The sequence below is a fragment of the Ornithodoros turicata genome, chromosome 1 (genome assembly GCF_037126465.1).
Source record: "Ornithodoros turicata isolate Travis chromosome 1, ASM3712646v1, whole genome shotgun sequence".
NCBI classification, from domain to species: domain Eukaryota; kingdom Metazoa; phylum Arthropoda; class Arachnida; order Ixodida; family Argasidae; genus Ornithodoros; species Ornithodoros turicata.
Genome location: NC_088201.1, coordinates 30,008,867 through 30,034,697, shown reverse-complemented (window position 1 = coordinate 30,034,697; position 25,831 = coordinate 30,008,867). Strand labels below are relative to the sequence as shown.

Genomic DNA, 25,831 nt, shown 5'->3' with positions numbered 1-25,831 from the left:
GGCCTGACAATCTGGGGTGTACAGTGTTTGTACGCATGTCTGTATACTTCCTTAGATAGACAGAACTCATGAACAGCATTTTGCGTTTGACTGACTTTTCCTTTCTTTTCTGTTTTTGAATAATAATACATACCCCCCCAGATAGTGCAACGAAATATAACGGTGGCAACACCCATTTCGCGATAGTTGGACACTCCCATCTAGGCTAGCTCATTATCACCATAGGCAGCACGACAGGTTAGCTCTGTAAGCCCACCCAAAGGGAACACTGTAAAGCAGCGTAAACAAGCGCGAGGATAATCTAGGCTTCGGGAATGTGTGACGAGCAACCGAACTTCCGGCACGATGAGGAGCGGTGAAAGCCGTCACGGTGGATGGGGTCAGTCAACTAGGCGGAAGTGTCTCCCATAGAAATACCCCCATCGGAGACACACATCTCGTGTCAATAAGAATGCCCGAAGAACAACCCACCAACATGTATAAAAAAAGTAAATTCTGAATAAAGAAGGACAGCAAGATGCAATAGATTCAAGTGGGTAGCATTTCCTCGTGACTGGTGAGTGAACACAAAGTAGACCGGCGACCTCGATGCGTGACTGTAGCGATAACTTTTACCATAGGCGTCGCGCAGTGCTCTGCACGATTTCCAAGCAAGCAGATGATGGATTGTTTCGTATGAATTTCATTCACACCGTACGACATTAAAAAGTAATCAGACAATCGACGTCACCAAACGTCGTCCCTCTTGAGGTCACTCGTGTTTTTTGGAGCATGAAACGACGAAATCGAAAACCAGGCACTGCACCAACCATAAAAGCCAGGAAAAAAAGAAAAAGAAAAGTAGATTAAACTCGGCCTCCTGTTGGGTCCCTTCATCTGCAATGCAAAACAAGGGTGCGCCCACTCGCTTTGTCTGCGCTCTTATCGCACATTTCCTTGAGCGAGTAGTGAGATATCACCATAACTGGAACGGCACACACCAACAGGATCACACCATTAATATGGCAACAGAAACTGGCCTTGGAAGGCTTCTACGATAATGTACGGTGCAGTTCGCACCGCCCTCGTTCAATAGCACGACACACTCGATGACGAACCATAGCCATACACGGCTCTGACCATAGCGAAACAGTAGTGACGTCACAGCTATGAAATCATTTTCTCCGCCAACCCGTAATCAATGCGTTGTTTGCACGACCTCATGGACAGGATGCTTTGTGTCATGCGAGAATGGTATGGAAGCTAACGATGAAACTATCCTACACATAAAGGTCTTACGCGGTCGACACCTACATCATCCAGCCTACATGGACGAGAAAATGTCTTCGTGGTACAATCGGGCACACGCACGAAATTGTTATGCATGTTGCAAACGGTAGTGCTGACTGCATTTTTTTAATCATTTGGTGGAGTGGAGTTGCACACAAAGAGCATATCGAGAATGACTCATCGGACGCTAAATGGGGCTAAACTATGGAGTTCCTCCACCAGCTTGCCTGTACCTACGCGATTTTATATATCTGAAGCAAATAGTACATACGTTGTACGTAACATGCAAATTGCATACGGATCTTCGCTAGATCTTCGTGTGAAGCAGCACTCATTTGGTTTATACCCTCTCTTATGGCATTTACGGGGCTTACAAGTGCAGCTTGGGAACTATTCCAATATATTCGGTTGGGAAGAAAAACGCTTCCGAAAAATCCGAATATTCGCACAGCCTCAACACTAAATACTGCTCATGTTTGGAGTGGCGATAATAAAATAAAAATATGTACCAATTCACACGATATATCAAAGTGAACAGCCCACCGACAACTTTCCAAGTGTTCTTTTTATAATACGGGGCAGAAGCCTCGGCGCTTATAACAGTACGCAAAATCATGCGTGACACCACGATAAATTTTATGCTCCGAGACGACATCCCACAGACAGGTTAACGTCAAACACACTGAAAACCGCGCTCATTGCGCTGCATTCCGTAAAAGTACTGCACCGGAACAAAACTGTAAAACTGATTGCATCGCACCTTGTACGTCTTCCTCGAAGCATTTCCGGAACTCTTCCTCGTCATCTTCGAAGTCCAACGCGACTCCAACATCTTCATCCGAATCGATCCCGTAGTCTTTCATCGAAATCCAGATCAGGCGAGCGTAGACGGTAACGACACTCTTCCACTACTAATACAGAACTGAAAGCGGAGTCGGTCAAACCGGTACAGGTCGCACAGCGCTCCCAGCGGTCGTACCACGAAGTATGTAGAGAGACGATGCGCGACACTGCGGTTGTGCCTAAAATGACCACCAATGTGGGTCAGGACAGGAGACATACTGCAGAACATAGTCGGGGAGTTTTCAAACTGCGGGGCTTGGGCTCAACGCCCTCTCCAGCGCCATCGCTATATGGCTGAGTAAATATGCCCACTGAAAGAGCAACTAAATCGATCGATATTTTATATATAGTTATAATATAATACGCGCTTATGATACGGGGAAATACATGCATATTTACGGTCAATCCTCGACCTATGAAACCTCGATTCCGTGGACCTCGTTCAGACGAGACATCTGCCTCGTTTTACTAACCTTCGATTTCCGGATAGTGAATGCATTCTGGGAGAATGCAGCTGGAGCTGCTGAACGTTTTCGACCTCGATTCACGAACAGATTACGGTATGTCAGCCAGAGGTCACGAAAACACCACATATCCGCGATGACCGAAGGCGACCGCTCGCTCTCCCAGGAAGGATGACTCAGGTTCGTGGGGGTAAGAACAGGTACTAAACGAACTTTGAAATGTCCGGAGGAGCGAAGCGAAAGCGATCAGCGGGGGACAAGTGAGAGCAACCCCGTAGTCTAGGCAGGCTCGGATTTGCCAAGGCTGATCATTGCTATGTCAGGCTCGAATACGTCAAGGATAGTCATTCGGGCTTGTGCAAAGTCGATAACGACGCTGCCGCAAAATCTCCGCGATTGATCGGCATCTAGACCGCATCCAGGATGCAACGCATTACGTTGAAGACAAGATCGACGAGAGAGCGGACGGGAAAGATAAAAAAAAGAGAGAAATGGAGTGTAAGTCAAGCGCTGAGGTAATAGAGAGTTTAACAACAGGGGTACCTAAGCGAGTTGGGGCGCAAAACAAACTGGAGAGGAAACCAAAGTGTGTATGGTGTGTTTTCTGCATCGATTATTGAGTTTCTAGGTGTGTAACAGTAATGCCGTATGCGACACGAGCAATCTGTAAGGTGCGTGTTATACACCGAAACATTTTTCCCGAGTGCGAAAATCAACGGGTGCGTGTTATACACAGAAAATTATGGCACACAAGATACTAAAAAAAGAAAAAAAAGAAAGTGTTTAAAATACGATACTAAATACTGGGGGTAGAATATAATAAAGTACAGGTACACAGAAATTGACAGAATTGGAGTAGAGTACCAAATACTCAATATGTATTTAAGATACCTGAGGCCCGGTCGTAAAAGGTATTATGCAAATCGTGGTAGGGGATAAGTTTCAGCCTGTTCTTCAAGGCACTTTTGTGTCAAAGGAGGACAACAAGGAGTGGGAGCGCGTCTTGGGTCGACTTCAGGGGTAAGTGTACAGCCATCCGTCTCGAAGGAGTGTAGGGAAGACGTGAGGCAGCAGAGCCGGTGGTAGGATTCGAACCCAGCACCTCCCATTCTTCAGCATGACTCCTACCACCAACGAGCGAATACTGTATTCACTTGGCCATGCTGCTGGTGTTACATAAAGTGATTCTAGGGACAACTGATGCGTGAGAAACCTATTTACTTTCTATCCCCCCCCCCCTTCGGCATTAGCAACGAGTAGGTATTCCTTTGTGTTTTTTCTCCATGCTCAGGCGTTTTAGCTATGGAGTTCCTCCACCAGTATGCCTCTATGTACGCGATTTTATCTGTTCACACTAGTTCCGAGGGCCAGCGGCAGGCCTCACTTGCACGAACGTTGACGAGCTTCCTCAGTGGTGTCCTCGGTAACTTCGGTAGCGCTGCTGGCGCGTAGAGCACTGAGAATGGCACCCTGGGATTTCCTCGACGTTCAATGGATACAATGGCCGCGATCAGGACGACGCCAAAAGAACAGTTCCTGCCAGATTTTTAGATCTTCCTCTTGCGAACTAGACCGATAAGTTGTTATCCTGCCTCCCAATGTATTAAAAAAATACAGAGGGAAAAGAAAGCCAAGGCATCACCTTCCAAGATTCTACTCAATTATCCGATGTCAATGGTGGAAGAACTAAACCTACAGTGAGTGGCACAACTACGGTCATGATCCATGAACATCCCCAAGTTCTAGGTCCATAATGCCTGTCACCAAATCATCCGTGTCCTGGGGTGAAAGACAGAAATCAACGTGGGGTAAGTTGCCTCAAGGGGGAAAACTCTTGGGAAAGAAGGTCAAGCCCGACGTCAGAACGCAGCACCAAGAGACCGATCAAAACACGGCCGAAAGGTGTTGCGAAAATTGACCACACCACATAGGAACTACAGCTACACATGAAACATATAAAGCAAAAGTATTTTCGAAGGTCAGAGTACTGAGTAGAAAATACTGAGAAAAATATTTTATAATGAGGTGAGCAATTGTCCGGCTTCAGCATGGGCTTCAGCGTTTCATTGGCGAGCAAATGTCCGCGCCCCGATTGGGATCCTGTGTTGCGCGCGCAGGCCACGACCCAAATAGGCCCACGTCACAAGGATGTCGGCTAGTGTTACCAGTGACACTCATGGATGAGAGGTTCAGATAACATATAGTACCCTGAGGATGGGCGCCGCCAGGATTTTCTCCGGGGGGGGGGGGGGGGCAAACCAATGCCCGCCGAGGTGGCGGGGAGAGCGGAGGTGTTCGGGCTGGTGCTCAAGGTACGGGGTATTCCTCTAGTTCTGGGTGTCGAATGTGCCCGCAACTATATTGTTTTGGCTCAGTAACCCTATGCTTCGGAATTTTTACGTTTTGCCGTTTCTCGGCAACGCAATCCCTTGTCCGTGCCAAGGCTGGCTCCTGATTTTTCGTTTCATACTACGTTTAAAATGTGAACGCTATGCAAGTAGACAAGCGTTTGCGCCGTCCTCTCTCCCTCTCATGCGCAGAGCAGCACTTACATAGCGAGGTTAGATATACACCATGAAAGAAAAGTGTGCTGCTCTCAATACGAGCTGGCCCCAGATGGACATTGTTCATCGTCGTTAAATGTGTTGGGGAATAAGGGATGAAATGCTTTGTTTGCAAGGTGCTGACCCGTGTTTACGCTGTCTGGCGAATTAGATATTGACGTTCCCACGACAGGATTTATCTGGTGTGTCCTTGGCGGCCGGAATCGTCCTAATAATCCGAGACGGACATAGCGTCTGAAGAGACAAGGAGGCTAAGCCTTGTACTAATTGGATAGGAATACTGGATACTGCGTACTCAAGAAGATAAAATATCCTCAGTCAGCATAACATAATGTACAGCAGGCCATGCCACTAACCTGTAACTGCTCACATGAAAAGCCAGTCATATTAACGAGGAACAGAAAGTTCGTTACGCACCGCACCAAGCTAACCACGTAAAAAAAGAAAGAAAACGTGATCTTGTTCAAACGACCATGTTAGATGGGCCAGGGAGCCGGGGGGGGGGGGGGGGGGGGGGGGGGGGCAGCTGCTTCCCCTTGCCCCCCCCCCCCCTGACCCTGAGTAACGCTGAGGCCGATGAAACATAGGAGACATACTTTGACGTGACAAAAAACAAGATACAAAGTATGAAGCACCAAAAAATTCAATTACAAGCCTTCGTGCAGAGTCTGCGCTTCATCCGGTACAAAACAAGTAAACTTAGAGAAATATATAGCGGATAAGTGAGAAAGGGAACGCGACATGATCGTATGTACAAGAGTGAGGGGGAAATTCAGAGAAGCATAACACCTTACACGTGTCTAGTGTGTAAAAAACCCGTCCGTCCCTCCATTTTTCCTGTGTGCCTTTTAGTACCACACGTGTATGCTTCCCCGAATTTTATGTGTATCTTATAGGTGTAGCACGATTCCCCCGTCCCAACGGTATACAACATGACGGTCCCTTTGCGCTACACATCGACAACTGAATATCCCAAGCACAAAACGTGCCGCCGATCACAATCGCATTGTAGTTTATCTAATTTTCGCCGAGCCAGTTCACTGCCGATACTGTGCAAGCGTACAAGTCACTGGAAGCATACAATTACTTCTCTACTTCACCTTAGGCGAGCTATTTGATTGGGACGTTTCTGAAAACAGAGCTAATTTGCTAGCGTCCACTGATTCATGTTAGCGTCGTTTATTTGTACACAGGTATCGTGAGCGACCAAACGATTTCTTCGTTCTACGTTGCGCGGAAACTCTTGAAGACTGCAGCGCCACCGCTAGAGTGTGACGTCAGGCACGCAAACTCGTCTATAAGTAAACTGCGACTTTTTTTAAATACTATATAGCACGAGCACCGAAGAACGTACGGGAATTGTTGAATCGAAGGAATGGTTGTTTGGACGCTTATCGTCGTAAACTGCGTCAAATAAGAGCAATCTGGTAGCACATGGACCCCGTCATGTCAGCATTTACCATAAAAGCACACGGGTAGTAGCACTCTGTGGTGGAAGCAATTCTACGACCACGGCGACCGCACCCAGGAATTGTCACGCATGAGGTGCGGTTACGCCAGAGCGTTTTCGTGATGCTTTATCATCATGTCACGAGCTTCACGCTTGCACATGCAATGCAACTTCCGCCCTGCGCTAACGATACGTCCGTCGAACGTGTTGTAGATGACGGCGCATCTACAAGATGTCTGTTTACCGCCGACACAACTAATCTGTAATCAAAAGAAAAAAGTCGAAAGACCGCAGTGGACGAAAAATCAGGAAGTGCCGATGGCGGGACTCTCTGATTACACTTGCCGTCTTTCAGATCATTGCTTGGGCGTTGGTAAGGAGGCTGGTGTGTTTATCTTCATTGTTCGTTCAGCCTATGTAAATTACTTTACTATCAGAAAAAGTATATCACTCGTTAGGACGTGACTCATCTTGCTGCGGAAACAAGTACGTAGACACACTTTTTCCATTACGAAGGATTGCAATTGTACGAAGATGGTACAATGAAGGATTGCACCACCTGCTGATGATTAAAGGGTTTGGGACACTTTGACAGACGTATTTGACTGGATCACGCCACAGTGTTGAGTTTTTTTTTTTTTTTTGTACGTGGTCGTACTTGGCGAGATATAAACCCTCAATGCCACGTTCGCAGAAGCCAGAGGAGCGAGAGCTACGGTCATTCCCATTGGTAGTCATAAGCTCACTCGCTGTCTCACATGGCGGAGAGGCCTGCAGTGACGTCAGAGCCTGATGAGTTTCTTCGCGTCTATTACACTATGTGCTGCAAGACTGGGAATGCAAGGGCCCTATTCTCGTCAAAGTAATCGAGGTCGATTACTCTGACGAGAATAGGGCCCCAGGTCCACATCGATGCGTCTTGTGCGTTTATTTGGATAACTTGGGACGAAACCCCCTTGAAACTCTCGTGTCATGCCGTGGCCCACTGGATCCGGTCGTTGGTGGTAGCTGCAAGGTCATGCTAAGGAAGTAGTGGGATCGCATCCCACCACTGGTTTGGCCGTCATTACAGTTGACGAAAAAAGGCATTCACAGTGGGGTTCATTAGCTTCAGCTTGTACTTTGTGGTGTCTCCCCAAGTGCTGCAGGTTTCCCACAGGTTTTAGTGGTAAACTTTTCCTATAGACGTCGGCAGAGATGAATCGGCGTATACTAAATGCTCCCCGTCTCCTTCCTGTTGCATTCTCTCCGTCTGCCTCAGATTTACATTTGATTCGCGATGCTAAAGCAGCAGAAAAGTAATAGAGTTCACCGAGAACTACGCCATTGTCACTTGATCTGCCCATTGGTGGACAAAAAACGCACAAAACGGACAAAAACGCAAGGGTGTCCAGCACAATTACTTTGGGAACCGTAACCCAACCGTTAGAGAGCTTGAATCGTTTTCACTCAAACGGTTCGCGAACGGTTTTGCCCCCCTGCACAATCAGAGAATTTAGCTATTAACCGAAACCGTCAACCGAACCGTAAAACATAACTCCGCTTACCGGTTCGTAGCAAAGGGTTCATGTGTGGAGGTGAGGTGCGAAAATGACGAGCAAAAATAGCCTCTCCACCATTCATTGCTTATTCAGAACGTGCGTCTGTGAAGTTCTGAGCGGCATGCGGTCTGTCGTTTGACTCGGCTCGTCGTGTTCGGTGTAATGAGCTTCTGCCGTTGATTCGGCCCATTGTTCGGTCCATTGTAACGTGCCTACATGGAAAACTGCGTCTGACTTTTTCTTTCTCTTTCTTTCCCTCTCGTTTCCGCATACAGGGTGTTTATTTTTTATATCCGTTACAAATGTAAAAAAAAAAATCTGCGAGAGCAGCACTGATGCCATTTTTGCGGGAGGGTTACGCGGCCAGGCGGACGTCCCATGGGAAAGAGCATGGTAATTACCTACAGGGTTAGTCTAGCAAACGTTGCACATTTCAATCGCATCGTAAAAATAGAAGACGGGGCTTAGCCAAACTTTGCAGACTGGTAGCCATTTGTCTGAAGTTTTGTTGGGATTTTTTTTTTTATCGTTATGGTCCTGTAGAAGAAAAATTAAAAATCAAGCAAAATATCACTCTATACATTTTGTATGGCCCATCTCACTCAAAAGCCGCCATTTTCTTCCGTGTGCGCTTCATTTTCATTTTACCACACATAGGTGGCGCCAACATACAGAACAAGAGAGAGAACAAGATTAGAACAAGACAGAGCCGTATTGGATTGGTGCATAACGTCAGAATGGGCACGTCATATCGTTGTAGGCAGCGCCGCCTGTGTGGGATAGGCCATTACAAATGCATGGAGGGAGATTTTGCTTGATTTTTAATTTTCTCTCTACATGACCGTAGTGCTTATAAAAAATTCCAGTAAAACTTCAGATAAATGGCTATCAGTCTGCAAAATTTCGGGTGGGCTAAACACCGTCTTCTATTTTTACAATGCGGTCGAAATGTGTAACGTTTGCTAGACTAACCCTGTAAAATTCATTAATTAACTTTTAATTTGATGTTTTCAGGAAAATGCGAGACAGCAGAATTGGAGGCGACCATTATTTGAATCGACAAACTTTGGTATGCAAATGAGCTGAAACCAGAGCTATGTATTTCTCGATAGCGCAGAAACGACATCGCTTCGGCTTATCTGGACCGGAAAGCGGTCTATCTGGCCAACAGATCAGCGTTTATTCCAATCAGCTCGATCTCTACAAAACTCGTGGCCCTCCGACGCGAACTCCCTTTCCCTCTTATTGCAGTCGAGAAGTGAGAAGTTCTGGTTTCGCCTCATTTGCATACCAAAGTTTCTCATTTCAAAGTCGTGGTCGTTCCAGGATTTTTGAGAAAGAGGGTGTATTCATACAATGATCGCCTCCAAGTTTGCTCTTTCGTATGTTTGCGAAAATATTTAATGAAAAAGTTAATTAATAAATTTTAATCGCCCAGTAGTTACATGCTCTTTCCCACAGGACATCCCCTGGCTGCGTAACCTGCCCGCAAAAATGGCCTCAGTACTGCTCACAACATTGTTTTTAATCTAACGGATAACAAAAAAAAAAAAAAAAAAAACACACCCTGTATAGGGGACGTGCGCTTCTCCAGGTGGCGCGTCGAACACTGTGCCTACAGCGCCAAAGTGGGAAACAACTTTCCGGTCGCTCCCTGCATCGCCTTTACATCACTACCGACTTCACTGCCACTCAGAAAAAAGAGATAAGGGTAGTAAACGGAATGTGAACGATTCTTGCGAAAAAAAAAAAAAAACACGGCCAGTGCACGTTCGTGAGCGTTCGTTTGCAGCAGCTACACGACCGCTTAGCGCCTTCTTTCTCCGCTCCGAAACTTTACTGCACGGTCCCTATATGGTACTTCTATGTTTTGTTCGTTGGCTGCCACAATAAAGCTTCGCTGTGTATGATGCAGTTTATCCTACCGTGTTAATAGTCCGTTGATAACGTGGACTCCGAAGTACCAGGTCTACCGCACCCAGTCAACTGATAACACTGAGTACTAATGCACACTGCCCTTGGTACCGGTGGGTGCGATGACTTCACAATGACGTTACCAATGGTCTAATACTAGAGAGAGTTAGTAGACTGATGATAACGTCACCATGAAGCTACGGTATAGCTACCGGAACCAATGGCAGTGTACATGACTCAGAATCTTATCAGTTGATTGGGTGCGGTGAATACTGTACTTCGGAAGCCACGTTATCGACGGTCTATTAACACTCACTATTTCCTGTCAGAACATATATATTTCCAGTATAGTACTACTGCGTATCAGAAATCAAATTACCCGAAACAGAACAGGTTCATTTTTAGGCATTTGAAACCTACGTGCCTACCCCATGTGGTTACATCTATGCGATATGTGCATGCAACTTCAAGACGAAAATCGACAAAAATATACCAGTTCTGCCATATTGGTTACCGATAACCCTAAATAAAAAAGGGGGGAAACCGGGAATCAGGATCGAAGCAAAGTTATCCGAGACGGGGAGCTTTCACCGTGTGATTCTGCATAGTGTTTTGGCCATTATTTTGTGTGAAAGTTTTTGTGATCAGGCAGCTTAAACACGTTTTAAACACTCATTAACTATGCGAATTTTTCTAATTCAACGATACTTCATGAAGGTGGCCTTTCTTTTGGAATTCGGAATCACAACGGGCACACTCAGGCCTCAGTCATACCGGAGCCGTGAGTCATATTGACCGACCAAGCCGACCTTTGGTCAGGCTAACCTTTCCGTAATAAACGTATACCCCCCCCCCCCTTTCCTTGACATCAGCACACGATCAATGCAAACGACATGGATTGCTGTGGCTCGCGCGATGAGACAAGAAGAAATGCCTTTCAATAAGACGTTGGTCGTGCGGCGCTTTTTCTGGGGTGCCGTCTGTTGCAGTTGTCATTATGTCCTGCAAACGGATTACTTATTAATACGGAGCCTTGGAAACGGACAACCGAAGAAGAAGCAAGGTAGGCTCGTGAATATAGCTTGACCTGTACGGAACACGGCTGAACAGCATATGGTCACGCAATGCATGTGCATAGTCGTTGCAATTTTGCATTCATATTGACTTGTGGTTGGTCCATGTAGACGGGAACAGTCTTCCACACAGTAGAGCAAGCTCAGTTCTTTCAGAGTGTGGTGACTGCAAAACATATACTGTGGTACCGAAACTCGTGAACCTACTTCGCTGCAAGAACCGTCGAATAGTTAGAAACGAAGGATCTTGGATCAGCACGACGTGCTCAAGGAACCACGCTCGTCAAGAAAGTCAGCGAGTCAAGACAGGACCTCAACGCCAGCGAAATACCACGAAGACTGGATCATATGATCGAGAAAAGAACGAAGAGGTCGAGCCAGCTGCAAGAGAGACGACCTCGCAGCTCAGAATGAAGCTTCTTCTGGCTACGATGAATAGGCAGCGAACGTATTCGCAGAACAAACACGACTGGTAGATACGCAACTGACAGAATGTCATGCGCCTTCAGCTCAATCAGAGCCGCTGTCGAGCAGCATTCAACAAGTTTGCCTCATGATTTCCGCAGGTCAGCTGACATAATGGCAACCTTTCAGGGACCGGTTCAGTACGATCCTAGTATTTGAGCACATTGCTGAAAGCACTCGGCTGCCATTCATGGGCTACACAAGCAACAGAGTCCTGGAATGACGATACGATTGAGATACTGTCGCAGAGCTTCGGAGTCAGTTAGTCAGTCGGATTGAGCTGTAGTATTTGTCACAATGATGGAATGCAGCAATCAAGCCTCGATGATGGTAGCATCGAATTTACCAACGAATTTCGAGGTATGTGCCCTGAAGAATGTCAGCGGTGGGCAGCGGAGCACAGTGGTTGGTTTGCGTTGGCAGAAACAAGACCTGCTACATGTGCAGGAACCATTGATAAGCTCAGCTCCATTCGCGTTGAATTACGAGGGGCATTCAAGTCAAACCGGGACTTTTCATTTTTCGCAAAAGTAAAATAAACTTACAGGCGAGAAATTAGTTTTAGTTTTCAACGTAATCTCCAGCTGCACTAATGCACTTGTCCCAGCATTTCTCGAGGGCTTGGATGCCTTCAGCGTAGACATCCTTACCGGCGGGTAGCAGCCATGATCGGACCGCATTCTTGACCTCGTCGTCGCCGCTGAAGTGGCGTCAGTGGCCCGAAGAGATGGAAATCCCTGGGGGCGAGGTCTGGACTGTAAGGGGGATGTGGCAGCAACTCCCAGCCAAGTTCCTGTAAGGTGCGTGTCGTGAGATGCGCGGTATGCGGGCGTGCATTGTCCTGTAGGAGGAGGACTCCTGTGGGGATGAGGCCTGGCCGCTTTTGCTTCAGCGCCTTATGCACATCCCTGAGAACCTGGCAGTAATATGCACTATTGATGGTGGTACCACTGGGCCGAAAATCAACATGAACAACGCAGGCCTTGTCCCAGAAAACCGTGGCCATGACCCTACTCGCAGACGGTGTGCTTCAGAACTTCTTGGGAGCTGGCGAGTCCGGATGCTTCCACTGTTTTGATGCGCGTTTAGACTCAGGAGTGAAATGGTGCACCCACGTTTCATCGTACGTGATGATCCGATCAAGGAACGGCTGCCCTTCAGTGTCGAAACGATACCTTAGCTCTTGGGAGATTTCGAGTATTCACTGCCGGTCAAACACGGAGAGCTGCCTCGGGATCCAACGGGCACTAACTTTCCGAAACTGGAGGTGTTCATGAATGATAGTGTTCAATGTTTCCACAGAAAGATCCATATTTCGCGCCAGTTCGAGACAGGTTACCCGTCGGTCCTTGAGGATCAGGCGCTCCACAAGTTGGATGTTCTCAGGAACCTTGACACTGGGCTCTGAGCCGCCCCGGCCGAGATCGTCCTGCACTGATGTGGGGCCGTCTCGGAACCGTTTGCACCACTCAAACGCTTTGCGACGGCTATGTCACCATAGGCGTATAAGAACTATGCTTCTTCTATTTACTCTATACTACTTACTTATATGCTCCAGTTTGATAGTTCATTTTAGTTTTAGTTCTTCAGTCAATTTCAGTTTGCTTCATTGAGGTTTATTTAATAAACTTATCTATATGATATGGGGAAGAACTGCAATAATTCGGGTCCTGTGGTACCCGAATTATTACCGTAAATTATTGTCGTTTCCGTTTCTGTTTCAGGTATTCTAACTGTGCGATATCCGTTTCCGCTTCTGTTACAGTTACCTGCTATATTTCCGGTATAATACCGTGTTTGTTAATACCGTTAATACAGTGTTCGTGTTTGTTACCGTTTCTGTTATCTTTCCCTGGCCCAGACAATGCGCAAAGCACGCCACATCGGTAGAGAACCTTGGCGGTCTGAGGTGACGCACATGTCTTTAAAAGGAGCAGTGCAATGGCCCCCTGCCCGTACATTTTTCGTTTGTGGCTGCGGCGTGTTGTACAACGAATAACATGATAGCTTGCGAATGAACGACGAGCGCAACTGAGCTGTAGCGCGCGCGAGAGAGGCCGCTAACCTTCACATCCTCTGGAAACCCTCCACGCCTTCACTGGGCGCATAAGTGAACGAGGGAAGCCGACGTCACTTGTTGATGTTCCCAGTCCCGATGCGAGGTGACTCGACGCGCCGTAGCAGTAGAAGACGAATTTTCGGTGGCCAATGAGAGCTTACGGCTGCTCCCCACACTGGCGTGATGCCATGCAAGTCTGCCGACGTCACGCAAGCAGATCGGGCAGGGCCGTTGACTGCTTTCTCCGGGCGTTTTTATAAATTTAATTGCGCAGTTGCAATACAGCGAAAATATCGTGCATGGTGGCTCCTCATAGGCTGCTTGAAGAATAAAACAGGGTTTCGATTAGAATGCCTTAGTTTAGCCATGTCACATATGTGTTCCTTTAAAGGAGCAAGGAAGTGACATTTAGCAGTGCGTGACACCCGGCTTCATTCATGAAGCAGTCTATCAGAAGCCACCATGCACAGTATTTTCGCTCTACTGTGTCTTGTTACGGCACAATTAAATTTGGAAGGACGCCCCGAAAAAGCAGCCATAAGCAGTGCGGCGCGACCTTGGAAAGCCGGCCCGCTCTCCTGGCATGACGTAATCAGGGACGTGTGACGTAGCATCAGCGTGGGGAACACCCATGAAGTCTAATTTCTCACTGAAAATTCGTCTGTTACGGACACTATGCGGTGCTATCTGCGGGGGACTCTCCAGGTCACGGAGTGACGTCAGCAACATTCGGGATCTCTGAAGCTTAGTAAATTGCCGAGGCTGAAACAAAGTTGGGGTGCACTGCGCATTGCGGAACAGCATGCGGAATTGCATTAACCCTTTCGGCCCTGGCATCGTCAAAATCGGACATGTCAGAAAAAGTGCTCGTGCGTCTCGGAAACAAAACCGAAACCACTGGAACCGACACGTAACTGTATGTTGCTCATTCCACGCGTCGACGGCATCAATTTTCTTTCGTTAGTCGCGTGTAGAGACGAAGACGAAGCGCTAAAAATGGCGGAGCTCAGTCGTGGTCATCGTGGTCATGAATGCGGAATGGGTGAACTTTGTCATTTGATTGCGGCTTTCTCTACTGGGTAACGACATTTATCTTTTTCGATGACATAAAGTGAGACCTACGAAACATCACTGCGTTGCGAAACTGATCGGTGCGCGCTTGCCTTTTGTATTCCGGAGTGTTAACCACTTGGGCGATTTTGACATCATCAGGGCTCAGTGGTTGTGAAAATAGGGCGCGTATGTCTGCAGCACTTGTCGCATAACGTGCGATCATCTTCTCCATGTTGGTACTTTCTCATGATTTTCAAATTGAGGCAAGGCGAAGGAGCGATCGAGAATAAAGCAGCGAAGGCAGCGAAAAGAGCAAGAAGTGTCCCAAAGAACACACGCGGTCCTCAGGACGTCCCCACAGTGTCATCGTGTCCTCGTCCTTCGAGGTTATCCTCAGGACGTCCTGAGGATCACACTCTCGAAACTGTCCGTGAAGAGTCCTTCAGGTACATCCTGTGCCCGTACATGTGGGTAGCTAGCGGGACGAGACATATTACTTTGTTTAGTTTACCTGTTCAGACTTAAACACATTTGTTTTCTTTTTGGGCCGATCCTGGGACCTGACTGACATTTTTCTGAAATAAAGGGTGGTTCAGGGTAAAATTCTCTGCATCTAAAAAGGATGACTGTCTATGATAAATGGAGCGCATTACTCGTGGAATGGAGAGAAACGCGCGATTCTGTCGCACTGCTTTTGACTTTCAAAGCTCCTACCTGAACGTTTCAAACCAAAAGGAGTAAGAAACATAGACTTTGCATTGATGTGGACCTAATAGTTCAATCAATTCCTCACTTTGAGTATTCTTTCTTTGCGTAATCGAAAGAAACATGGATAGCTCACCCTTCATTTTGTGTCACAGGGGAGCAGGACTCTCAAATGTACGGAGGATCGCATTGTAAGCAATAAACAGTGTCTGTTTTGTCTTCGGAAGAGAATTCTATTACCTTTCGGAGTGGGTTTCTCGGACTTCGTGCCCCTGACAAGAATGTTTTGCGTCTTTTATATTTCTCTCTGCTTTCTCTTTAAAAGATGTATGGAAAAAGACAAGTTATCAGGACTGCGTCTGGTTTCGTATAAATTATACGCAGAAAAATGAGGTACAGGTGAAGTCGTCCTCACAAGGTCCTGCGAGTGTTCCAGGTTGACACCCTGAGGATGTGCAGGTGATACGACCGGGAGTCCCACTTTAACACTGGGAGGATCAGTTGATAACTTCTTGAGGATGTCATCGTCGGTCGGGGTTGACATCCTGGGGACGATCGCAGGACGTTTCTGTGTTGTTGGGGGTATGAGGGCATGCGTAGTGAACTATCGTGATAATGAGAAATGTGTGCCACTGTCACATCTTTTCTCGGCTGTAACACTAGCTGACAACTTGCAATGATCTACAGAGTGACGTACCATATCGATGCATTTCTTTTTCCAGAGCATATCAAAAAGCGTGTTGCTCACGGAATAAATCATCATCCAATGTTCAAGAACGAGATATCTACAGATACGCACAGAGGCGAAGTAGAGCACGTCATACCATGCCATCTACCGATGGGAGGTCAAGTTTTCGAAACACTGACCATACCACGTGGACTATACTAAGAGCCTTCCCTGAGAACCGACCTATTCTCCTCTACACAAATGTCAAGAAATTGTTTGCAACTGCATGCATATTGTAGGTGTCCTCCAGCTCAACTATGGTCTTTGGAAAAGTTTCATATAGAGGGCACCGTCCATTCTGCCAGTGATTTATCCAGACCCCCTACACGCCTCATATGTTTGGCAACACCCCCTAACTTTTTTACCTGCGCACTCCCTACAAAAGGGAGGGCTTGCTATTCGGTCCAAGTTTTTTGCAAGACCCCCCATGCTTGGGATTCAGGATAAACCATTGCACCTTGCTGTCTGTTTTGGGAAGAATAAGTTACTCCATGTTGGTGGAGCAAGTCCGACAAATGCTATGCAAGACCTATATTACCCAGTTGTCGTAAGTGAGTATAAGTGCAGCATAGAAAGTCTCGATAAAACTCCTACTCATTGTAGGTAAACCCTACGAAAACGCCGCAATCAAGTAAACCCTACGAAAAATTTTGGCCCGATGTCCTTAAATATGTATCACGTGAAGACTGTTTAGACTTCATATGTTCATGCTGCTTGTATTCGAATAGTATGGTCATTAAATGTGTGCTCAGTCAATCCTACCATTCACTGGACTCGCAGCCATCGTCTCCCATAGGCCCCTGCAGTCAACAACCATTGAGCCCTGTTGTCCTATTTTGACGACACGTAGCCATTTTAAGAAATAACTATGAACTGAATATTTTTTAGTGTAAGCATATTATATGGGTGCATAGTAGTACAAAAAGTCAATTTTAAAAAAATTTGGCTCAAAATAAGAAATTTCAGGGCCGAAAGGGTTAAGAGGGAGAGAGCACTGCAGAGAGAGGGAAGCAAATTGGTTGCCCTAAAACAAAATTCCGTAGGACGTACGGAGATTTTGCATTTTTTTCATCTCTCATAGTGCGCCTCTCGCTGCAGTAACCATTATTGCGGATTGAGACCTCGTTTGGTCTACAACTTTCTCATTTAAACCATGGGTACATTTTTAATCATTAAATTAATTTTGTAAATGCATTAAAGCTAACACTGGATGTTGAAATTATAGTATTAGATCTGTGTACGCCATATTGCAAATTGGCGTACACTGTGCAGCTTTGGACTGAAAAACAACTTGGATTTATCAAACTTCGGGCTCACTTCTCGTGACACAGCCTGATTGGACCTTTTTGACAACTGCTTATGCGGATGCACTGCGGCGCCGATTACCTTGGGTGCGCCCGACAAGGTTATCTCCGTGCTCAATAGATGGCGCTGAACGGGGACGACAGAACTGGGGACGCCGCGCAAGCGGCACAAATTTGTCAGTCTCACTCCAAGGCCAGTTTTGGTCCTTTGAGCTCACCAGGTGGGTTTGTTTTGGCGTGTGCCGAGGGTGGTTCGTTGGAAAGCCACTAGGATACGACGTGTATGTGAAAAAGGTCAATTGAAGCTGAAACCTGCTGCAAGGAGTGTCACATCACAATGATCACATGAATATTCAAGAAGTGAATTATACCGTGAATTACCGTCAGTGAGAAACATAAGGGAATTTAAAGCCAATATGCATAACCTCTCCCCTTAGAAGCGCTGAAGGCTATTCCTCTACTCCTGTGTTCAGAGGGAGTCTACCTAATCTCATACTTTTGCTTGTAATTTTATATTACACCATTTGATTCTTTTTTCTTGTGTGCCAAGCTTTTTTTTTTTTGTCTTCTTGACATTATGTTTATACCATTGTGTAGGAAAAAAAAAAAAATGTTGCTGTTGGTACATGCCTCGAGTTAGCGAGGCGCAATGTGTGAACGTTTCATGTGAACTTTTTGGTTAATTGGTTATGAAATTATAAACCTTCAATATAAAAACATGAATTAAAATGCCAGAAAGTGGTAAAAGGGCAAGCCTCTTTCATATTTAATCTACATTTCATGGCTGCTGCCAAGGTGGCAAGGAAATTCTGCTTAGCGCTTACCTCTGCAAATTGGTCGCTATCTGTACATGCAGGGAACAGTACAGGATACAGTCGAGCCCGTTCATAATGATACTGACGAGAACGCGAAATCTGGTCGTTATATCAAACTACGTATCCTTATACATGAACTTTCACTCACGAAAACACTTAAGCTGTTTACGCTGTGTTAAGCTGTAAACGCTTAATACATTGCTGTTTTTTTTTAATGCGATCTCTATTCACATGGACTATGATCTCTATTCAAGCTGCAGATCAGCATTCCAATTTATTTGCTTCACTAAACTGTTTTGTATGATCAAGATCTACACAGCTCATGCATGACAATGGGCTGCCATTGAGTGCCACTGCACTTTTGACTGTTTCTGAGCTCATGCAACTTGAACTTGAAGTCCAAAGTAACTATTACAGCTCTGGCAATGCATAGGCACACATTATACTGCATACCACAGTGGTAAAGCTAATCTTTGAGAAGAGTGCTACAAAAGTGACATACAACGTTGTAGACATAGCTGCCGTCTAAAGCATGTTAAAATGCTGATAAGCTTACCTCACTGATATTGTTATCCTCTTGTGGCACTTGAGCAAACCAGATATACTAGTGAAATGCACAACAAACACTGCATCCTTATATTTATCTATCTAAGCTACTGCCTATGAATTCAAGACACAGGTTATACGATAAATTATTTTACTTTGCACTTTGATTTTGTATCGAGGATGGCTAGCGCACTGAAGGTGGTGCCTCTGTTCAGGATAATTCATTTGATAATACAGATTTTTTTCTCTGCAACTTCAGGCTACCATGCATCTAGAAAGTAAAAAGAAAAAGCAACTATCAATATCCATGCAAATAACATGGAGCCGTTATGGTTTCAGACAGTGCCAAAAGTGAACTAAGATATAGTACTTAGCTAGAGTAATGCACGTAACAGATATAAACCTAGTGCAAAGGAAGCTGTGGCGGAAAAGCTGTGAAAAGATAAACTACATTACGACTATGTCCGACGGACATACTTATATTTGTTACAGAAAAAAAAAGACACTGCTACTAATCAAATGAATTATCCCTACTTTGAAAGCTCACCCAAGAGACGACAAGGCAATTCTGATTCCCAAGCTGTATAGTGAGAAATTAGGTAGAACCAGTCTTGGGCAGTAACTTAGCTAGAAGTAACTAGTTACTAGAAAGTAACTAGTAACTATAACTAATTACTCTTCCAAAGAAAGTAGCTGTCAGCTGTAACTAGTTACTACCTTTTTCAGTAACTAGCTAAGGTAACTAGTTACTTTCAGAATCGTAATTTTTTTGCAATAATTTCGGAAGGTTTTCACATTTTCTTTCTCCACCCATTGCTGCCTGTTATTAGTGGCTCACACAGCTGGCCAAAGGAAAAGGTATGTAAAAATGGTACAGCTATATCACCGCATTCGGAGGAGGCCCTCGACTTGACACCACCCATGGTGACACCCCACTATGCCAGAATGTGCACCAAGTACCCTCGCACAAACGTACAACGCTTACACTGTAGCCACAGGGCTCAAATTGAAGTTTATATTGGTATTGTACAATGTAAAACGGAATCATTACTTTGATAACAAGAAAACAGTTCCGTGGTCAGCGCTCCTAATAGAAATATAGAAAAAGTGCCTGTCCCCTCAAGTGCCCCAGTTGAGCGGCTGTTCAGCATTGGTATGGTAGTTTGGAATAAAGCGGGGCAGACTTATACAGGGACAAACTTCGGGTAGTAGCTATCGTTCATGTGTAACCTGCACAAGTAGTTGACATTGCACTAGTGAAGAATTTAAAATAAAAATTTTTGGAGTCCTTTTTACCACTTTGGAAAGTAACTGTAAAGTACCCTAAGTTACTTGTTATGTAACTTAAATAGTTATTATTTCTGGAGAGTAACTGTACTTGTAACCTAGCCACTTTATTCGCGTACTAACTGTAACTCAGTTACTTTTTTAAGCAACTTTTCCTAAGACTGGGTAGAACATTATTTATGTATCCGTTGACGCTTAGCGTCGTTCAATGTTTGTTAGGGCATTTGTGTTTGAGTGGCATGTCTACTAATAGTAAAACCCGTAGCTTTCTGCAGTGGAAAATTAACATTTCCGCGAAGTGGGATTTACAAATCTGCGGGATTCCGCGGGCAAGAGAACATAAGCAAAAAAATATTGCAGCATTCTCCCAAGATCGCTTGCCGACTCATCCCATGCGCTTTTCCAGCCTTTTGTAACTTTTCAGTGCGCAAAGAAAATTAAACTCAGCTCTGACAATTTCTCTCTGGGCGTTCTTGTTGTTAAATTTTCTTTCGTCGCGGCACATTCAGCTGTGTAAGTGAAGCAGTATTAGTCGCTTCTGCATTGGAGTCGCGACTGATCGGGTTTAACCCATCCAAATGTCACGGATCGATTGAAATCCTTATAATTATTCTGTAATATTATATTGAATATTCAAAACAAAAAAAAACACGATTGTGAGGGAAACAGTAGGTTCCGCAAAAAATGGCCAATTCCGCGAAATTTTGTGGAATCACGAAAAGCTAGGGGCTCTAATTAAAAGTGTGGACATGGTCACTTCAATGATTAACATATGGATTATGAAGTTCACGTGCAGCTTACTATGTGTTATGGCAAATGTGTATACCTAACCTAACCTAAAAAACCTACCTAACCTAAAAACCTAACCTAACCTAAAACCTTAAAAAAAACTAACCTAAACTTAAATCTAAAAACCTAACCTAAAACCTAAACCTAAAAACCTAACCTAACCTAAAACCTAAACCTAAAAAACCTAAACCTAAAAAACCTAAAAAAACCTTAAAGAAAAGGCTAACAAGACTTGACCGCTGAAGAAGAAGCCGAACGGGCTTCGAAATGTCGGGACCCTCCTTTTGATGGACCTTGGTTGGTGCTATTTCCAGCCTGAACTAACAAGACCTATGTTGAACCAGTCATAACAAGGAAACTACAACTTGTGACACGTAACAGATTGCCAATAGTGCAACCCAATGTGAGGAATAGTTCAGCTAGTTGGTTTTTGCTGGGTACAGAAATGGAGATAGCAGCACTGAGCAACAAAATGTCTTCCCACAAATAACATGTGACAATGGCACATGACACAGGGATGGTTCCACTGTATCTGTTCAATATATGTGTGCTTGGTTATTTTCTGATGTGAAAGTATGATTGCTTGTTGCATCTCACCTTTCTTGTCAGTCAGTACAGTTCCATGACTTAACATCGGACTGCTGTACTATATTTGGTATCTCTGTGCTCACTGTGGACTACAGAGTAAGGAAGGTAGGAGATGAAACTTCACATTGGAGCAAGCGTATGCGAGCAACCAGAGAATGTCACTTTTGGAGAGACAGAAAAAAGTGGTTTCTGCACCATGCAACAGATAGCACTGCAGTCTTGTGCCCTCTTCTGTTGCTCTCTCAGTGTGCTGTATGGCTGCATCTACTGTGTTTTGCTCATGCAAACTTACTGAGAAACATGAATGATGTTTGCCTTCGCAACACATACAAAACCATCTCGCGCCAATTAGAAGGCACATATTGTTCAGTGCAAGCCAAGAGAAAAGGCCCTGTTCGGTTAGCATGGTTGAGCAGACAACAACCGGGACAGCTGAATTAAAACAAAAGAAAAGAAAGCAAAGACCAACTACCCTGCTGTTGTACCAACTACCCCGTCTCTCTACGTTAGTGAATGACATTAGCATTGAATGACAATCGTGCTGTGCCAGAGGGTGACACCAAATGGCATTTCACGAAACTGGGCGTGTTTGCGGAGCTCACTCCATTCAGCTCTACTTTCCTCCTCCATATTGCAGATGGGTAACATGCCTACAAACTCTATGGGATGAAATTTCTTCATGCACAATTTCTTTTTTGCTGCAGTAAGGCTTTACGTAGCAGTCATGGAGAACTGATAATAATCCCCCCCCCCCCCTCAAAACAAAAGCTCATTCTCAGCAAGCAAAAGTATTCAGGCAAGATCGAACCAAAAGGCATATGAAACGTTGTGGTGTTCTTTAAAGAAGCGATTTGAAATACTGAATGTGAAAATACATTGGTTCTATGGTGAGTTGCGAGGTGACAATGGCGTCTGAAAAATCAGAGAGGTTGGACCGCTGGACTAAACTGCAACCACAACAGACACATATGAAAAAATGCATGTGTTTTGTGTACAGGTGTTGTAGTATAGTTCAGCAACAGGATTTGTTGAAAGGCACACAGGTGCATGTAGTATGTTGTAGGAGGTGCTGCTATATACGTTTTTTTTTGCTACTACTACTTTTTCATACTTAGGGTTGTAAAGTGAAAAGGTAACCTGGGGAACAACAGTGTTTTACTCAAAGAAGTCAGACTTGAGGTAGAGTCTGTAGGATAATCTGGTTCTCCCAGGAAGGTGGTGTTCCTTCCAAAACAACAAAGATCAAGCCATATACGACTTATGAAAGGATGTGTAGCAGCCATTGAAATGCTTGAAAAGCCCTATTTTCTTCACAAGAAGACGCGAGTGCAAATTTAATTTTCATTACTAATTTAAGCTTCCACATGTATCTTCATATATTAAAGTGTGACGACACTTAACAAATAAAGTGTCATTTTTTAATGAGCGGGAGCACCACCTACGATTTCCACCATAAAATAGCACTATCACACGCATGAGTGATGAGCGAAATGTTCACATTCAAATGTGTCGTTTCTTGTGTTGTTTTTACTATTATTTACCTTCAGTCACAGTTGCAATGCAAAACATATTCCAGGGATATAATTAGAATGTGAGCATGCTATGCTACGCTACAGAGCTCTATGCTACAAATTCCTATGAGATTTTATTTGAATGTCAAGAATGAGTGTTGCTTCATGTTGTAAGTGCAGCGCGTGCAAAAACAGTTGTAATAAACTGTGATGTCCTTTGCGATTCAAAGACTTACTGATTGATTAAAAGATTGCTATTGAGCAGAGCAGTTACCCTCCATCATGTCCATTGCCATGTTCACTGGCATAGCAGAGAACCCTCTGAGATGCATCCCAGCTTAATTTTTGTGTTGGTGTAGAAAAAAGAAAATGCAGAAAAGAAAAATTACTATTTTGCAATTGAGTGCTTGGGAACGGTCAGGTAACAGAGGACCGTTCTTCTACGTGTACTCGAAGCACTGAGTGCATCACAAAGCATTTGGCCACTTAGCATTATAGCCACCCACAAAAACTGAAATATGTTCTTCCTTAGGGTTCCACCTAAAAACTCCGTCATTTGGATGGAGTAATTTAGAATTCAATTGGCGACTTCAGCATGAGGGGAACAATTCTCAAAATCACTCACCAGACCCGCACGTCCTCTGAACTGGCCGTAGTCGTAATGCCTGTGGTTGCCTGATGGATGCCATCAACTTATCATATGCACTGGCCACGCGTGACGGTGCAGGATTTAATTTTCTTCTCGAAGCCTACAAGAGCACAATAAAAATAATGCAATTTGTCATTCAGAATAAATAGTAATAGTACATTAGGTACTCAATTTTAATTCTTAGAAGGACCATTTATTGAATTGATACTGGCAAGCCTGGCAAAGGCTGCAGGGAAGGAAGATGGGCAGGAAAATGCAGAAATCCTTTAAAAAATATGGACGTAAAAACTGGAATGAAGTTCAATCCATTCATCAAGTACGAGTTCCAGATTCTCCACCGATTTTCTTGTTCCTGAAGTTACTTTATTACTTTTTGTGCTACACGGGTTAGTCAAAGACACACGTCTACATGTCTTACAGTCGAAATGCTAACACAGTACTCTCTGTGTCATATGTTTTCTAGCTATAGAACAGCAGCAAGCATATCAGATATTGATGATGCATGCACATGTTCTTTTATGCTGTTCGCTGGTTACGCACATACTCACCGGCCGAAGAGGAGGTCGAGACCTGATAAATTCTAAGATCACAGCATGGGCATCCTTCTTCACTCGAGGAGGAAGATTGCCATTTACCTGCAAAATAATAGTCTGCCATCACAAAAGTATTCGTACAATTAATTATTACAGCTACTTCTGGGTTCCTTACGTCTGGGAACATATTACATCAACAGTACAGTGATCAACAGTTGGTTATGTGCAATAACTATGTCATCGATGCAGCAGCTCTCTTTTTGTAAGCTTGCCAACAAAAAGATTAGAAAGTGCAAATCCTTATAAATCAACCACCTCCCCAAATCGTACCTTTGGTAGTGCATTTGGGAGAGGGACCCAAGGGGGAAATCCTCCTCCACCATGTAAAGTCCGCTTAGAACCAAATACAGACTCACATTGCTCATAACCACTGTGTACATAACACAGTAAGACTTGTCACATTATTTGTGACATTACATCTCTACTTGGAAGAATGTGAACTATTTTATGGTTTCACCTTGATTTCACTTCTGGGTCATGCTACATCTACATCACACATTCAAGCCATGCTCTAACACTGCTTGAAGCAACCAACAAACAAAGCAACCTTCAAACAACCAGCTTGAAACTTACCATAACTTTGTTTAGTTTATATCTCCTGGATCGAATGTCATCTAGCAGCATCTCATAAGGAGTGAGTTCATATTCAACAGGATGTAGATTTGTCTCAACATCCACCTTTTTTAGTTTCACTTCTCGCCGTAGCTCCCATATTACTTGCATCCATAACCTGGCCTACAGTAGAAATAGGGAATGCAAAATATAACAATGTAAAGTCTCTGCAGAACTATCATAATATACAACGTTCAAACTAATTCAACGATGGCTAGGCATGCACTGCATTTGTTTGTTGACTCATTTTTACTGCTTTTCACAGCTCCGTCAAAGCAATGTTCAGATAATGTCCATCCAATTTTGGACACACATCTGACGCACCTCTCATTGTGGGCTGTGAAAGACACAGAAAACTGGCTTGGCCTGCGTTTACATAAATATTCCATTTTCAATTCAGTGCAACATGTATGTACACCAGGGGCAGATTTAATGAGGGGGCAGGAGGGAGAGCGACCCCCCCCCCCCCCAAACGGCTGTGTTCCCTATGTAAAAACCCTATCTCCTGGATGATGCTGTGCCGCAAAGCACAAAATTTCCTTAAGACCCCCCCCCCCCCCCCCCCCCCCCCACGACAGACCCTTAAATCCGCCCCTGATGTACACGATCCCACTTGCTGACAAGGGATTAGAGGGAATAAGAAACTATGTTCCAACTTCTGACTCATGTTCAGGGTTAGTTTATGGCAGCCCTAAGTTGAAGATTACTGGCCACCCGCTTCTAAGATTTCCTGCCAGTGACACTAGCAGCAAAGCTGGGAGAGGCACAGCAGTCAATACACACAATCATAATGATCATCTCAGTGTGTGATTTGCAGTAAACTTGACGTTTACCTCAAAAGAAGAAGATGGGCTAGCTAGTAGGCTCATGTTGGTGACGAGCATTATAAACACTGACTAAGGGCCAGTTTTCACCAACCCCGGTTAAGAGGTGATCCGCGATCAAGCGTCCCTTAACTTGAAATTACGACTCGACCTTCGTTCTCTAACGTTAGCTAGCATTACTAGAAT

General features: G+C 44.7%; 1 protein-coding gene across 1 annotated transcript in view; it reads right to left on the bottom strand.

The window, feature by feature from the left end:
* Nucleotides 1-25,831, bottom strand: part of LOC135377830 (protein spire homolog 1-like) — a 163,117-nt gene that overhangs the window by 30,137 nt on the left and 107,149 nt on the right. Inside the window, exons 6-8 of the mRNA XM_064610531.1 lie at nt 24,783-24,944; nt 24,165-24,251; nt 23,593-23,716 (exon numbers count right to left, since the gene is read on the bottom strand). Of these exons, the coding sequence (XP_064466601.1) occupies nt 23,593-23,716; nt 24,165-24,251; nt 24,783-24,944 (373 nt within the window). The remainder of the gene's footprint in view (nt 1-23,592; nt 23,717-24,164; nt 24,252-24,782; nt 24,945-25,831) is intronic.